The sequence below is a fragment of the Crinia signifera genome, chromosome 3, assembly GCF_055691185.1.
Source record: "Crinia signifera chromosome 3, ASM5569118v1, whole genome shotgun sequence".
NCBI classification, from domain to species: domain Eukaryota; kingdom Metazoa; phylum Chordata; class Amphibia; order Anura; family Myobatrachidae; genus Crinia; species Crinia signifera.
This window is the reverse complement of record NC_139219.1, coordinates 66,686,629-66,704,912: the sequence shown is the minus strand read 5'-3', so window position 1 is coordinate 66,704,912 and position 18,284 is coordinate 66,686,629. Positions and strand designations below refer to the sequence as shown.

Below are 18,284 nucleotides of genomic sequence, written 5' to 3'. Positions count from 1 at the left end.
AATAGGATGAGAGATTCAGAAAGTGAGAGATTTGGTAAGAAATCTCCAGTTTTTTGAAAGCAGCAATCATTTACATTGCAAAACCAGTTTGATTTTGCAGTGTAAATGATTGCCGCTTTAAAAAAAAAATGGGGATTTCTTACCAAATCTCTCACTTTCTGAATCTATCATCCTTTTAAATTTCACTCCAACATTGACTAGTTTGTCATGTGAGAAGATAATGAAAATATTTTTCTTAACTTTTCATGATGTCTAACATGCTCTCGAACCTCACCCAAACTTTGGAGCCACCAGGGGATCATCTGACAACTTTATTATATTAATAAGTCACTACATTTAAAATTCTATCATTGATATGCTCAAAAGCATAGTACATTATTTCAGTGCAGAAAACTACTCTGTATACATACATATTTTACAGTTCTCAGGGAATCTTCCCCAAGGTTACGTCAAAATGTACATACTGATCAGGCAATGCAGTTTGGAGTTCTGTGTTTTGTAATGTATCATGCTCCCCAAGTGACCAGATTGTCTGATACATATTCAGGTACAACTCCTCTATACACCGCTGCTTTGAAAAGAGGACAAAAGGAGCAGGAAACTTGGCAAATGGACTAGCAAGTAATGCTGAGTTAGATGACAACATTAACTGTGACGCAACGGTGGTGTTACTTAAAAAAGGTAATGCCTCCTAATGTACAGGGTTTCACTTTTTTGTTGTATGATTCCTAATACAAAAATATCCTAAAATCTGTGACATAACAATAGCCCTGCAGACCTTGCGGTTGAGCGGTGGTGCTGAGTAAGTGAGAGCGCCGGGGGTCTGCGGGGCTATTTCTGCGCTGCACTGCCGCCGGGACCTGCCTTACCCCCCACCCCCCCTGCTTGCTGTCACCGTCGCCAGGACCTGCAGATCTACTTGTCTGCGCCGGTCCCGGCACTCCTAGTGGGTTCTGCTCTGCCTCTTAATGAAGAGTGAACTTCACAAAATGTCGCCCCCCCTTACAGCAGACACCTTATTAACGATCTGCTGTTAGGGGCAGGTCATTTTTTATTAGGAACCAGTGTAGGAGGAGCACCAGGACCGCAAACAAGTAGATCGGAGGGGTAAGGCTGGGCTGGGGGGGCTGCCTGACGATATTCCCCACGTCCCCCCCGCGAGGGAACGCGGATAACTGTGAAGCCCGCGAGGGGACGCGGATACCTGTGAAGGTATCCGCGTCCCCTCGCGGAGCTCGATGCGCTCGACACGCTTCGGGCTCGGTGGCTCGCTGCGCTCGCCACACTTTATAAAATCAACTCCACGCTGACGTGGATAGTGGGGGTATGAGTCTAAATTGCCGGGTTGTCAGCGGTGCGCAGGACTGCCTATTTCACTGTGGAACTACAAGTACCACAGTGACCTGTCAGCGCTGGGTGCACTGCTGCTGACCAGCGATATGCTGATAACGTAGCTTACATAAGGAAAGCAGCCACGTGCTGCGCTGAGAACAGCTAGAGCGGCACGCACACAGTAAACACAGAGTCTGACAGACTGCCAAGTTTCAAAGTTTCACTGTGCGCGCGGTGGCGCCGTGAAACTACACAAGTACCTTACTTTTTAGTCTTAAAATTTGAAGAAGAAAAATAAGAATGCACACATAGGTTCATCTAGAACCATTTATATTATTGAGGTGTCATGTGGTGACAAGTACACAAATCACCCTCCATTCTGGTAACCAGTATACACATAGAATACAGTCTGGTAGCTAGATACAAAGTACAGCAGACTCTAGTAGCTGGCACACAATATAGACCTCACCTCAGACTGTTGACCTGTTTATGTTCATGTTAAATGATTATATTGTAAAGGTGTACGGTCCCTATACATAATATTATCCACATGTGCTTATGTGAGCATTGGTTTGAGACCCACAAGCATTTATTGTCCTCACATGTAACAGCGTCAGTCAAATTTGGTTGAAAGCTACCATGATCCTTGACGATCATCAGCCTTGCGAGTCCATCGGATGCCACCCCCACTCGTACGCACGACACCCCCCCCCCCCTCCCGCACACCTGCGAATGATCATCCATTCGCAGGTGGGGTGAAATCATTCGTTGGTTGGAATGATTTCTCCAGCGTTCGCAGTTCAGAGACACCTATATGGTGTCTCTAAATTGCGGGCGCCCTGTGCGAGGACAGGGTGGGCATCTGACATCCAGTGATGTCAGCTGCCCACACCCGCATCACGGCCTCATTACCATGAGAACACCCATGAAATGCTGGGCCTTTCCATATGATAATGAGGCTGCATGGCACCTCCGCCCCTTCTCTGCAGCCCGCCCGCTGTATAGGGTGCGTGGGTGCACGCACCCTACGTCTGCACATGCGGAGAAATGTGTCTGCACATGCACAGACGCACACCATCGGTCCCTCATGGGAACGCAAGGGGGACCGAATGAATCAGAATAAGGTCCTTTATATGGGTGATAGTCTATGTACAACTTGTCTTGCACATTGCAGTTGAAGGTACAGTACAATAAATAAATAAATGCAATTGGTTTGCCAAAGTTGTTTTCAGTGCAGTACCATCAGGGCCGGTGCTAGGGTGTCCGGCGCCCTCCTGCAAACCATACATTTTGCACCCTTTCAAATTGCCATTGCAACAAGCTGCAGCCCAATTGTGGGAATGTATGCAACATGCGATCATATGGAGGATCTCTGGCACAGCACACTGAGAAGAAGGAAAGGGAGGCGGCGCTGCTGCCAGTTCGTCATTTCATTGACAGCTGACAGGCGCAGGGAGCAATGGGTAGGGGGAGGATCCAGACATGACATCCAGGCATTCACAGACAGCGCTACATGCCTCAGCGCAAGTGTCCGTGAGGAAGAGGGGGCAGGTCGCAGGAGGAGGACAGTGTGTGCGCGGTGCAGGGAGCTGCTCAGCCTCTCCATACTGCCGCCCGCTGTCAGACAGGCGCTGCGGGCAGCGTGCAGGAGGCAGTGACAGTGAGGGCTGAGGCAGCTTGAGCAGAGCAGGGAGGGAGACAGCGCCTTTTCAGCATGGCGCCTCCCTGCTTTGCAGGAGCTGCTGAGTGGGTAGCGCCGGCCCTGAGTACCATAATACCATAGGTGGGCAAGTAAGCTACAGTAGCGACATATGGACAGTGACTCTACTGAAACTGGAATTATCTGGCACCATGGAATCAGCTGTCATTGCAGGTTCCAGGTATAGGACTTTATACCTTGCAATGCAGGTTACCATACCTCCCAACTTGTGGCCGGAGGAAATAGGGACACTCGCGCCCGAAAAGGGGACGGGCGTATGCAAATGAGGGCGCGGCTTATGCTAATTAGCCGTGACCTCATTTTCATACGATAATTGACGCTGTGCGCATGCGCACAGCGTCTATTCTACTAGATTGGGGGGTCTTCCAACTGTCACCCCCCCCCCGCAGCGGGACAATGCCTGCCACGGGTGGGACAGCGGGACAGTACCCGAAAATCGGGACTGTCCCTCTAAAATCGTGACAGTTGGGAGGTATGGGTTACAGGAGTAGGACTTCCTCTAATATGTTTATATGACATCGCTGGATTTCTTGCTCCATTAAGAAACGGTTTTAAAATGCAAATGTGGCGAGCTTCCATCCGAACCAGTAGCTCAGGTCTCATGTGGTCCTGGCATGATCCACATGATCATCCTGAACAATACATGGATCTTCTGTAACATTGCCACCAGCCACATGGGTGCTCAAATTGGGAAGCAATCCTCAATGTTATGGCTGCACTAAAGGATTGGCCCATGTGAGGGCAGCAAAAGACAATGAGAACCCCCTTGAAGAATGGAAAAAATACTATCTAAAGGAAGCTTTGTTAGAACAGAAATAATGGGGGAAAATGTAATAGGATGAGAGATTCAGAAAGTGAGAGATTTGGTAAGAAATCTCCAGGTTTTTTAAAGCGGCAATCATTTACACTGCAAACCAGTTTGATTTTGCAGTGTAAATGATTGCCGCTTTAAAAAAACTGGGGATTTCTTACCAAATCTCTCACTTTCTGAATCTCTCATCCCATACCTTCCAACTTTACCCTATCAAGAATAGGGACACTCGCGCGGCGAAGGGTGTGTGGCTTATGTAAATGAGGGTGTGGCATATACAAATGAGCGCTGCGCACCCATTTTCGCCCGCTGCGCCTCTGAATAGACACTGTGTGCATGCGTACAGCGTCTATTCTGTCAGATTGGGGGGGGACTCCATACTGCCCCCCCCCCCCTGCAGCGGGACACCACCGGACGCGGGAGGGACGCGGGAACGTCCCCAAAACCCGGGACGTTCCCGCGTTTAGCGGAACAGTTGGGAGGTATGCTTATCCTATTTATTTATTTATTTATTATTTATTAACAGTTTCTTATATAGCGCACACAGATTCCGCAGCGCTTTACAAAGCATAATTAGGAGCAAAAACATATATCAAATTACAGTACAAGACCGTTTAGGACAAGTACATGGTAAATATGGATAGTTGCATCAGGGGACAGGACACTGAAGCAGTCATCAGGGTGGCAGAGGTTTATATATTCTAAGAAAGGCACAAGAGGAGAGAGGGCCCTGCCCGTGAGAGCTTACATTATCCTAGTAATTTTCCCTCATTATCTCTCTTGCTACATTCACACTGGTCTCTTCTCAACAGCAGTTATACATAAACTTATTTTGGGGTCTTTATCATCACATCCCATTGATGGTTTTCATTTACAGGAAATTTTCGGCGCAAAACCTCAGTGATAATGGTGGATGAGATACTGTCTGCTTACCCACATCAGCTGTCGTTCTCTGAGGCTGGACTGAGGATAATGATAACCAGCCACTTTCCACCCAAAACTCGCCTCTCCATGGCCAGTCGCATGTTAATAAATGAGGTCAGTCTATTTATACATGTGACCTAGAACACAAATTGTAGATGATAAATGGATTGCTGGTCCCTGTTTCTGTACTTGATGGAGTCTGATAAAGGGAGGAGCATTCAGTGCTGGAGTGCTGACATTCCGTCAGCTGATTGCTGGTGAATGGGACTGGTGTCTGCAGCCAAAAGGCAATAATCCACTCCATCACTGAATGATTACCCCCTCCACACGGATTCAGTATTAAATCCCGGCGGTCGGGATCCCGGCGTTCAGAATCCCGACGCTGGAATCCCGATCGCCGAAATCCCGACAAGGGGGGGGCGTGGATCGCCCCCCCTTGCGGGCTCGCCACGCAGCGGGCCTAGTGCCTCGCTACGCTCGGCTCGCTAATTTATTCTCCCTCCAGGGGTGTCGTGGACACCCACGGAGGGAGAAAGTGTCAGGCAATCGGGATTCCAGCGTCGGGATTCTGAACGCCGGGATCCCGACCGCCGGGATTTACACTGCATCCCCTCCACACTGCCAACTGTACGTAAATATGGCTATGGTGATACTTCTAATTCATTTATGTAAGGGTTTTATTTATTCAGGATTTTTTTAAACATAATTAATTCTACAATGAATGAGTGTTGGTAGGGAAGGGGAGGTGAGCAGTAGTAATTCCCAGTATCCATACTTGGAAGATATAACATATAGTATAAATGAATGTAGGTTTGGGGAGGAAGCCAAGAACCAATTCATGTCATCCAGTGATGCAGTATCTCCCTGATTGCAGAACCCGTTATAGTAGGTAAATTACAAACACTATGGGCGATATGTAATAGGGTGCGATTTTTGGACTAGTCCAAAAATCGCACCATATCGCACAAAATCGCACCTTTCCAAATCGCATTTTTTGCCGCAAATTCGCATCTGTAATGAGATGCGAATTTGCGGCAAAAAAGTGCGATATGGTGTGATTTCGGGCGCTTTTTTAGTCCTGAAAATGTGCGATTTTCAGTCATGAAAATCGGCACATTTTCAGTACTGTGCGCTGTGTTGTAAAAAAAAAAAATGAAAAAAAACGGCGTGCGGTCCCCCCCCTAAGCATAACCAGCCCCGGGCTCAAAAAGCCAGTGCTGGTATCATAAAATCAAAGGAACAATCAAGTTGGGGTTCCCTGGATTTTATAAAACCAGCACCAGGCTCAAGGTCCGGCGCTGGTTCCCAAAATACGGGGGACAAAATGACTAGGGGTCCCCCGTATTTTAAGAACCAGCACCGGACACAACCAGCCAGCAGGGTAATGCCACAGCTGGGGGAAACTTATTATATAAGCTCCCGCGGCCAAAGCATTAACCCCCTGGCTGGTCAGCATGGGCAGGGGTCCTGGGGAAGTGGGGACCCTCCCAAATGAAGGGCCCCCCCCCCTCCAGGACTTACCAGCCCATGCTGATAGTCCGGGGCTGTCCCCGATGCCCCTGGGCGGTGGGCATCGGGCTGATGACTTGTGTAAAAAAAAGAATTAAAACTATTGTTTTACACTGGCGAACTAGGAGTCCCAGCAAGCCTACCCCGCATGCTGGGACTTGGGGAACCACAAGTCCCAGCATGCGGGGCATTAAAGGGCCCGCTGGCACTTGTAGTTCTGCAGTGAAAAAAATAGTGCACAAAATCACACTGACACCCTGTAAAATAAAACTTTAATACACACAAAACACACACACACTGATACTTACCTACCTTGAGCCCGTAGGTCGGTCCCTGGATCCTGGGTCCGTCCTCCGGGGCTCCAGGGCAGAAGAGTCCGGTTCCGGGGCCTTGGTCCTGGTTCCGGGGCTGGTCCTGGGGTTCCGGGGCTCCTGGGCTGCAGAATCCGGGGTCCGGGATCCGTGGTACTCCCCAGGGGTACCTAAGGAGGCAAATCCAACTCACCTGCTCCCCGGCGGCGACCTCCGGTGACAGCGCTGCTCCACACTGGTACCCGGCTTGCAGGACTTTGACCGGCGCTGAGATGTTTCCTCCTCGCCGTCTCTGCACAGAATGATTTCTTGGCCAATCAGGAGCCGAGAAAATCAGCTCCTGATTGGCCAGAAATCATTCTAACTAGAGATGCCGAGGAGGAAACATCTCTGCTCTAGATGCGCTGAGATGTTACTTCCTCGGCGTCTGTATTCAGAATGATTTCTGGCCAATCAGGAGCCGACTTTCTCGGCTCCTGATTGGCCAAGAAATCATTCTGTGCAGAGACGGCGAGGAGGAAACATCTCAGCGCCGGTCAAAGTCCTGCAAGCCGTGTACCAGTGTGGAGCAGCGCTGTCACCGGTGGTCGCCGCCGGGGAGCAGGTGAGTTGGATTTGCCTCCTTAGGTACCCCTGGGGAGTACCACGGATCCCGGACCCCGGATTCTGCAGCCCAGGAGCCCCGGAACCCCAGGACCAGCCCCGGAACCAGGACCAAGGCCCCGGAACCGGACTCTTCTGCCCTGGAGCCCCGGAGGACGGACCCAGGATCCAGGGACCGACCTACGGGCTCAAGGTAGGTAAGTATCAGTGTGTGTGTGTTTTGTGTGTATTAAAGTTTTATTTTACAGGGTGTCAGTGTGACTATTTTTTTCACTGCAGAACTACAAGTGCCAGCGGGCCCTTTAATGCCCCGCATGCTGGGACTTGTGGTTCCCCAAGTCCCAGCATGCGGGGTAGGCTTGCTGGGACTCATAGTTCGCCAGTGTAAAACAATAGTTTTAATTCTTTTTTTTACACAAGTCATCAGCCCGATGCCCACCGCCCAGGGGCATCAGGGACAGCCCCGGACTATCAGCATGGGCTGGTAAGTCCTGGAGGGGGGGGACCCCTTCATTTGGGGGGGTCCCCACTTCCCCAGGACCCCTGCCCATGCTGACCAGCCAGGGGGTTAATGCTTTGGCCGCGGGAGCTTATATAATAAGTTTCCCCCGGCTGTGGCATTACCCTGCTGGCTGGTTGTGCCCGGTGCTGGTTCTTAAAATACGGGGGACCCCTAGTCATTTTGTCCCCCGTATTTTGGGAACCAGCGCCGGACCTTGAGCCTGGTGCTGGTTTTATAAAATCCAGGGAACCCCAACTTGATTGTTCCTTTGATTTTATGATACCAGCACCGGCTTTTTGAGCCCAGGGCTGGTAATGCTTAGGAGGGGGACCGCACGCCAGTTTTTTATTTAAATTTCTTTTTTAACTATTTTTTTACAGCAGAAGCATGCACAGATCTCAATGATCTGTGCATGTTTCTGCCTAAATCGCCAGTCAGAAGCTGGTCTATTTTTTTTGCGATTTTTTTTAAGCTCCCATATGCGACTTTAGAACTCGCATCCTATTACATATGCGAGTTCTATAGTTTACTATGGGAAAACATCTGGATGCGATTTTCAGTGTGCCTGAAAATCGCATCTTTAAAATGTGCGATTTCGCGGTAAAAAATGTGATTTTTACCGCGACTCGCATCCTATGTGCGATTTTTAGAAAAAATGCGATTTTGGTCAATTTTTACAAAAAATCGCAAAAGTCTAAAAATCGCACCCTATTACATATCGGCCTATATTCTTTCTCTTTAAAATCCTTGGATTGACCTACTATATTACTAAACAGATAATAAGATAAGACATACAGGATATCTGAATTCATTCTTATCTGTCATAGCCATATAACAACCCTTTATATTATTAACAGACCCATTGTATATACTGTAGCAGAGAAATATAAGGGGATCTCCGGTTATCAGTGCCGGTGCTGAGTTATCCGGTGCCCCTTCCCGAGCTCATGCACATGCATTTTTCACCTAACTATCTCACTATGCATGTGCCACATAGATGCCATTGCTCATGGGCTACCCAACCCTCACACACTGGGAAAGTCATCGTCTCATGCTTGGTCTAGTGATAGCTACTGCAAGGGCAGGATGAAATCGTTCCCAGTTTGCCTCCATTGGAACTTCCCTCCATTGGCCATCGCTTGATGGATATTCAGTGGTTTGAACTGACCTTGGTCAGAAACATTTTCCAGATGCAGGGAGGAGCTCCGTTATGAACCCATATAGACAGTGACATCACCAAACATCAGAAACCAGTAGAGCTACATAGATCAGTTTCCAGTTTATGCTTCATATGAAATAATCCATGAATTAAATGTTGTTCTTTACCAATGTATATTCCTGGTACCTCTTTGCTTAAACTTGGTGTTCTCTTGCAGAGGCAGAGATTAATAAACAGCCGAGCCTATGCAAATGGGGAGTCAGAGGTCTCGATTAAAATTCCAATTAAACATGCTGTTGAGAATGGAACGGGCCCTGGAAATTCTTCAGAAAGAAGTGCAAATGGCACCAGAAAGGATGATGATGTAGCTGAAGCCGGCAATGAAACAGAAAATGAAAACGAAGACAATGAGAATAATGAGAATGATGAGGAAGATGAAGAAGAGGATGATGATAATGATGGACCTTTCACACCTTTCGACATCCCCTGTGAGTTTCTTGTCTGTACACAATGCCTTGTTTGATACCGTAGTCTGCTTTAGGCCTTTCACATTTGCTAAAACAAGCAATGATTACCAATGATTGAACTGCCGATATATATCGATGCACCATCGGCCACCGTGTACAAGCGATATATATCTGTGAAAGGCATCGTTTACAGATATATCGCGATAACTGTGCAACATAGCTGATGCCCCATATATCTAAAGATGTGTGGGAGGGTGATCTGCTGCCCGCCCATACAGCTACGCTGAGAGCCCATCCATTTGTGATGTCAGTCCCGACTGATCAGGCAGCATGTATGGAGAACACGCTGCCCGATCTGTCTACATATATCTGCAGATCGATTGATCTGAAGATATATCTCCTAGTGTGTACCCTGCTGTATAGATATATCTGCAGTTCAGTTGACCTGCAGATATATCTACAGACAGATCAGGCAGCGTGTTCTCCATACACGCTGCCCAATCCGTTGGGACTGACATCACAAGTGGGCAGGAGCTGTCCATCACCGGCGGCTCCCGGTGCAGCTGTATGGGTGGATCGCCCACAAAGCACGATGCGCTGATATATCTGTAGATATAAGGCATTGGCTGTGTAGCAGAGCCAACGCAATATATCTGTGAACTACGCCGTTAACAGATATATTGCTCGTACACACAATCAAGCGGCCAATATATCGGCCAGTGTGTACGCACCTTAAGAGTCTTGGGCACAAGTATCCCATTATATTTTTTAGGTGAATTTTATATATAAACGGCACAGAACCTGGGATTCAATACATGGAAGAGGAGTAAATATTTGGGCAGTTTACATTTGAATTCCCAACATACATTGGGGTCGATCCTATTATCCCTGAATGGTGCGGATGATTCGCGAGTTGCAAATCATCACAACACTGGGCGCACTTTACGGCAGACCGAATTCGCTGAAAAGTGCTCGCACCTCCATAGGGGTGTGAGCAATTTTCCGCTAAATCGGCCCTGTGAAGGGTGCGAATTAGGCTGAATTCGGGTGCCGTTTTCAGCATTAAAACGGCACACGAACGGCAACTCGCACCCTTTGGGGTTAATAGGCTCGACCCCTAAGGCTGGTTTCACACACTCCGGCTCCTGCCGGACGGTGAAATCCCACACGGCCAGGGAGCCGTGCCGCACACATTAGTTGTGAATGGACACTATTGTGTCCATTCACACGGGACGGCCACGACCCGGCCGCACGGTTGCAGCCGGATCCCGCCACTGGAAGGGACGGCTGCCGGGCTGTGGCCATCCCTTCCATGATTAACTAGTGTGTGCGGCACGGCTCCCTAGCCGTGCGGTATTTCACCGTCCGGCAGGAGCCGGAGTGTGTGAAACCAGCCATAGGGTTGATCTGCTAGTCTGACAGTCACTGAGTTGTTAGGGAGCTGCAAGGATTTGAAACCATATAATTTATTATTAGCTCAAGAGCCACAAAAATGTATCTATACGTTAAAATAAAAAATATGTCCACCAAGTATAACCCTGCTGTTATGCTCAGCCCGATCTTTGTTTATGCCATTTCAAATGATTCCCTTTCTTTTGTAAATGGAAGAAATACTGATTTGTTGTACTTTATCCTACCTATGACTCTAGAGTTACAATAAGAATAATCTAGGGCATACATGCAGTGACATTGTTTGTGGAGGATAATGCTCAAAAATCACGTACTGGGTTACCATAAATCCACACAGGATAATAAAAGGGCACCGCATGGTATATGCGTACATATTTTTAAGGTATGTAGAATTTTGGAAATGAGCTTGTGCGACAGAAGATCACATGTAATTGATTAGACTGACCAGTGGGTGGCACTAGATAAAAGCATATGAATGTGAATATGAGTGTGTGCTGTTATGTATAAGCTTGAGCAGTAATACAAGTCTGTATAGAATAGAATAGAATAGAATAGAATCAACTTTATTGGCCATGTATGCTTGCGCACACTAGGAATTTTTTGTGGATTTACAGTGCAGCATCAAGCAGGGATGAGGGGGGGGGGGGGGGGAGAAGGCATTACATACATTTCATTAAGACATTACATGTGGGGAACACATGCCCACCGAGTTGCACAGCGCCTAGGCAGCCATCAGCAGCGCCACTGGTCACTGCTACAGCCAGGTAGGTAACATTAAGCAGAGACTGAACAGTGCCTAGGCAGCCATACAGTATGTGCATCTATGCTTGCAAAAGTGGAACATAAGCTTTTGTGCATACTGTATACAAAGTTTTTGAGTTTTGTATATATATATATATATATATATATATATATATATATATATATATATATAAAGATTATAAAAAACTGCACTGACACTAAGATTACAATCATTCATGTGACCGTGTGTCGCTATCGCCTGACTAAATTGCATACCGTCAAAATCTAGTCATCTCCAGTGTTCTCTTACCAGAGAACAGTGTCCTGCACGAATCGCTCAGCACATGGCGGGTGCATCGTGGGTGTGCAGCGATGTGCGCTGAGCGATCTGTGCTTAAGCCCGAAGCTCAGCACAGGCTCCCCCATTGCCCCGTGTGTACGGGGCTTTAGAATGCTTTCAAACGTAGAATCGTTAATAGTTCATTTTTTGCAATTAACAAAATGCAACGTGAATGAACAGAACAGAAATCTACTAAATCAAATCAGTATTCATCTTTTGCCTGCAAAACAGCATCAATTCTTCTATTCATTCTCCCTGTAATACATCTGATCTGTTTGCCAACAGCTGGGAAAGCAGAGAAGCTGAAATGGGTGCTGACCTGGCCGCTCTGTTTCCTTATGTACTTCACGGTACCCAACTGCGCTAAGCCACGCTGGGAGAAATGGTTCATGGTTACGTTTGTCTCGTCGTCCATCTGGATTGCAGCTTACTCTTATGTGATGGTCTGGATGGTAAGTGACTATCTGTGATATACAACAATAAGGGCATGGATTCTAAGCATTGGGCAGAAAATGTAGAGACTAGGCATGGACATTATGGGGATGATTCACAGTTGAACAGAAATACACTATGGTAGTTGTAGCACTGTGCTTTGGAGCTGAGTGTACACACTGACGGGCAGTTCCTCTGGGTCATTTGTATCTTAGGAGTAAATGTATGAAACTCGGAGAAGTGGTATCTCTTCCCATAAAGAGTTGTTATGTGCAGCGTGATCATGCACCAGCCAATCAAAGCCATTATGTAAATTGACAGTTAGGAGAGCTGATTGGCTGGAACATTATCACCTTGCACATAACATTTTGCCTAGTGGCCTGCGCTGCTGTTAAGAACCCTCCCCGGAAGTGGCCGCTGTGCAGTACGGTCATTGCTGACATGCATAGGCCACCCAGCATATCACAAGGAAAGACTTATTTCTGAGCTCTGTCCCCGCCTGTGCTCAGTAATACATCCAGCAGATATGATCACATATTGCAGTGCTATCTGGGGTGCTAATGTCCCTCCCAGATTGCATTGAATATGCAATCATTGATAAATAGGCCTCTTTCCATTGATCCTTAGTATGTTCCTCTAGGTCAGGGGTGGCTGGACTGTAACCCAGGTTTTACTTTTTGTAGACTTACGTACAGGTGATTCTCCGACATCTCCCCCTGTGCCATATATTCCCCTCCCAATGCAATACGCCCAGGGCCGGCACCACCAAAGACTCAATATAGTATAAATGGCACTATAATGGAAACTACTGAGGAAGAGAGGGATCTAGGTGTCACTATTTCAGGGGACTTAAAAGCAGGTAGGCAATGTAACTAAGCAATGAAGAAGGCAAGTCAGATGCTTGGTTGCATAGGGAGAGGTATCAGCAGTAGAAAGAAAGAAGTAATAATGCCACTGTATAGGTCATTGGTACAACCTCACCTACAGTATTGTGTTCAGTTCTGGAGGCCATATCTCCAGAAGGATATAAATACATTAGAGACTGTACAAAGAAGAGCAACTAAAATGGTGCATGGCCTACATCACAAAACGTACCAGGAAAGACTAAAAGATCTTAATATGTATACTTTAGAGCAGAGAAGGGAAAGGGGGGACATGATAGAAACTTTCAAATATATCAAGGGCTTTAACAAGGTACAGGTGGGAGACATTCTTCACAGGAAGAGGAGCAACAGAACAAGAGGACATGCACTGAAACTAGAGGGAGGAAGATTCAGGGGAAATGTGAGGAAGAATTTTTTCACAGAAAGAGTAGTAGATAAGTGGAATAGCCTACCATCAGAGGTGGTAGAGGCAAATACAGTAGTACAATTTAAACATGCTTGGGATAGGCATATTGATATCCTTACAAAAAAATAAGGATCAAATATGGTTTGAGGTAACATGTTTAAAAAAAGGGGCAGACTAGATGGGCCAAGTGGTTCTTATCTGCCGTCAAATTCTATGTTTCTATGTTTCACCACTAGGCTGCTTTGAGCATTTGCCTAGGGCGCCGGCCACTTGGGGGCGGTACTGAGCTGCTGGAGGTGTAGCAGCAGCAGCAGGAAAGCCCCCCCCTCCCCCGGCGGAGCCCACCCATGGATCAGTGCTACTGCTAATCTGCAGGTCCCCCCATGATTATGCAAAAGTAGGTGTCTCCCTGTATGATGTCACTAGCCAGAATCAGGAAACAACAGAAAGCATTGAAAACAGTGGAGAAGCGTTTTTACAGTACAGTGCATTCAAATTATGCCAACCTGGAGTGATGAGGAGGTGAGGGAGTTGCTGAGGGGAGGCTGAAATTGCCAGTCGAATAACTGGGACTGTCATGGATGCAATAATCTCTCACATGCTGAATCCAATAGAGGTTGAGTATCCATTATCCGAATATTCATTAACCAAATTATTCCAAAAACCATACATTCCAGAAAGTGAAAAAAAAATATTTTTTTCTAAAAACTTACTGGGGAGATCTGTAACAGCACTGAGGGAATGATATGTAACTGGCACTACTGGGGACATCTGTAACAGCACTACTGGGGACATCTGTAACAGCACTACTGAGGACATAATATGTAACTGGCACTACTGGGGACATCTGTAACAGCACTACTGGGGACATCTGTAACAGCACTACTGAGGACATAATATGTAACTGGCACTACTGGGGACATCTGTAACAGCACTACTGGGGGCATGATATGTAACTGTAACTATATATGTGCAAGACAATGATTGCTTGGCATTCAATTTCAGTGCCTGAGATAGTACACAAACTTTGTTTCATGTTTTGAAAAATTGTTTTTTGAACAAATAAAATATGTTTGTGTGTATTTCATGTGTTTGATGTGTTTATACAGGATAAATGCAAGATACTTCAAGATACATCATTGAAATATTAAAATATTCAGAAATACAGAATAATCCGTTATCCAAAATTCTCCTGGTCCTGAACATTTTGGATAAGGGATACTCAACCTGTAACAGTACAGCTGAAACTATCACAAAGTCTCTGCTACAGACATGTGCTTTGTCTGCCATGATTGATACACTGCTCAGAGCACTCCCCAGTCCCTCCTTTATAGCGTATAAAGTCATATGTGAGCCAGAAAACTGCATTTACAATTACACCACACTGTTTTCTATGGGTGAACCGGTAATAAACTGTCTCCAACATGCGATGTACAGTATTCTGTGTCTAAGTGGTATTAGGGGTTACCACTGTTGAGTGTACCCACCAGTGGGCTGCCTGGCGCATTGACAGACCCACCCATTCTTTCTTGTTGTACAGTAAAAGGGGTTTAGCTTGCTCAGACCCGGTTCGAAAGCGTTTTCAAATACCGTCTCAGAGCAGAGTTTGCGATATGAAAGCAGTATTACTAACCAGATATAATATTGGTTAGCTATGATGTCTCAGCCGAGTACAAGGCTATTTCCGCACTGGTAATGGGGATATCTCCATAGTAGCTGCTGTTTCAGTTGCAGTAGTAGCTGTAGTGCTGAGTCTTGTGTGGAATTCAGCATACATCTAATGCAGATGTCTCTTGCTGTCACGTTTGCCAATTGTTTTAGAAAAAGCACAAAATAAAATAAAAGGCATTGACTTTTCAAACAATTCTAAAACATTTATATTTTATCAGTGATATTACTTTCCTTTATCAGTGATATTACTTTCCTTTATCAGTGATATTACTTTCCTTTATCAGTGATTTTACTTTCCTTTATCAGTGATATTACTTTCCTTTGGTGTCTTACAGGTCACTATAATTGGGTTTACTTTGGGAATTCCAGATGTTATTATGGGCATCACCTTTCTGGCTGCTGGAACAAGTGTACCGGACTGTATGGCCAGCCTGATAGTAGCACGGCAAGGTTTGTGGTATTGTATGGACAATTGCGTTTTGTGAACAGTTGCAGTCAGTGTGTTAACACAACAGACCTAATACACATGAACTCAAACCTCATTCACTAAATACTCTTTTCATATTCTCCTAAAACCTGCTTACTTTAATGTCATTTATACTGAAATATATTAGGAGAGGACTGTATTTTATTATATTTTCACTACTGAATCTGTTATGATATTGCCCTGAGTACATCTACTCGACGCATTAAAACTAAAGGGTACAACCCGAAGGTTGCCACGTTCCAGTGCTCCAGGTCCTAAATTGGCTTCCTCATCTCAGTTTGTACCATGTTTGAAAGAATTGCATGAGGAGCGGTGGTACTCGTGTAATATCATTGCGCCCGTTACGTAGTTAGCGTAGCGTCCCTGTCAGAATCAGCGTAGTGTTCCTGTGGCCAGCGTAGTCAGCATATCTGTCAGATTCTGCGTAGTATTCCCACAGCCAGCGTAGTCAGCGTCCCAATCAGATTCGGCATAGTATTCCTGCGTACTTTGTTAAGTTGCTTTTTTCTTCTTTATTATTAACTAAAATCCAGTTACCAGTTAACACATGTCGTCATTACTGTCTCAGGTGTATGATATGGCAGGTGTGAATGTGTTCCTGAAACACCCCCACTTTCCACGCCAGTCCGAAGCGTGGCGAGGGGACGCGTTACGCGTCCTCCCGACCTGTTACTACCCCCACTATCCACGTCGGCATGGAGTTGATTTTATAAAGTGTGGCAAGCGCAGCGAGCCACCGAGCCCAAAGCATGGTGGATAGTGAGGGTATGAACTGGTCGGGAGGACAATGGGCGGTATTCAATGAGGCTGATTCGCCTGGTTTTTATGGCGATTTTGTGCTGTAAGGCGAATTTCTGACTAAAACGCCCTATTCAATGACCAGATGGCGAATACATTTCAAGGTTTTTTTCGCCATGATTCACCGAGTAGCAATCGCTATCTTTTTATGGTAAAGTGGAAGGTGAACTTTTAAAATAAAGTGTTTTGTTTTTTACAATTGGTGTAAAAAAATCAGGAATTTTATTCTGAGGAGGGGCATGCTATTTTTATTCATGTGCTGTAAGCACATGAATATATATTTAATTTAAAAAAAATATATATATTTTTTTTTACACAGACCAGCCAGCAGGGGGCTGGAGCCGAGCCGCTCATTAGATATTCATATATTCACTTCACCCGATCATTACATATGCATGATCGGGTGTAGTGAATATACCCGGTCCCCTGCTGGCACCCCCGGGGGGCAGCCTGTGCTGCCTGGCACCCGGGGAGCCCACCTCCCCCCCACAAATGTTCTGGGGCAGGCAGGGAGACTTCCATCTCCCTGCCTGCCACCGTCCTCAGGCTCCCTGCGGCGTCTGCCGCAGGAGCTCAAATTCGCCAGTCAGGGGCAGCGAGCCCCTGACTCGTTGAATACCGGAGCCGGCGAGGCTCCGGAACGCAGCGAGCAGTGGCGAATGTGCAGCGAATCCTAAACAGGATTCGCTGCACGTCGCCGGTATTCACATTGAATACTGCCCAATAAGTGAAAATAAGTGAAAAGCGGTATCCTTTCTCAGTACTAAGTACTTAAACACACTTTAATACACCAGGTATAATTTCCTGTAAACCCTTCTGCCTATTGGGAATAAGTACACAAAACTTGGTATAAATTTGCACGCGGATCCTTTCTCAGTACTAAAGTACACAAAACTTGGTATAAATTTGCATGCCGCAGGGAGGCGGGGAACGGCGACAGGCAGGGAGATGGAAGCTTCCCTGCCTGCGCTGGAGGCTGTGTGGGGGGTAGGAGGACTCCCGTTGACACAGGCAACACAAGCTGCCCCCTGAGGAGAGCTGGCAGGGGCGCTACGCTGACTATGCTAGGCAGCCGTTTGCAGGCGCGCTACACTGACTATGCTAGGTAGCTGTTGGGCTAGGCTGACAACTTAGCTTAGCCTACGCTGAAAACTTAGCCGGGTGCCGTGATATTACACAAGTACCGGAGTGGTTAACTATTGATTTAGCTGCCTGTTTCACATTGGGTTTGAGTTCCATATAGTGTATAAAAAAAGAAGAGCATCTCCCGTGCATTAAATTATAGCTGATAAAAATGTCAGGGGTTTGTGTCCCTCACTTTATATTAGACACACACCTACTGGCCCCTCTGTAATGGTCTATGTAGATTTGTAAACCCCTGGTAAGTCATTGGAGAACCTGAATGAGCATGTTGTGGCAGCGTCCAATCAGGGCTTTCCACAAGAATCAATACTGTCCGTGATCTCCTGTCTTATACAGCAGGGAGAGCTACAGATGTAGTGGTGAGGAGACTTATCTTATGGACACCAGACTTTTTTTTGTGTTGGAGATATTACTTTCTGATTTGGTAATGGCAGAGTTCGTTATTTTTTTTTTTGCAGAGAAATTTGAGACTTTGGGGCCAATTCAGACCCATTCGATCGTGTCCGAATTTGGCCCCGTTTTTGATGGTGGTGGGTCTGCGCATGTACAAACCCCCTGTGCGAATGCCTTTGACGAGTATCACACTCTGGCAGGGGAGGGAAGGGGGCAGCAACAGGGGAACCTCCCATAAAAT

At 46.5% G+C, this 18,284-nt stretch overlaps 1 protein-coding gene across 1 annotated transcript in view; it reads left to right on the top strand.

Annotated features, from left to right (window-relative positions):
• Positions 1-18,284, top strand: part of SLC24A3 (solute carrier family 24 member 3) — a 376,099-nt gene that overhangs the window by 345,260 nt on the left and 12,555 nt on the right. Inside the window, exons 10-14 of the mRNA XM_083175935.1 lie at positions 548-681; positions 4,741-4,901; positions 9,089-9,359; positions 12,115-12,281; positions 15,558-15,672. Coding sequence (XP_083032061.1) covers positions 548-681; positions 4,741-4,901; positions 9,089-9,359; positions 12,115-12,281; positions 15,558-15,672 — 848 coding nt within the window. The remainder of the gene's footprint in view (positions 1-547; positions 682-4,740; positions 4,902-9,088; positions 9,360-12,114; positions 12,282-15,557; positions 15,673-18,284) is intronic.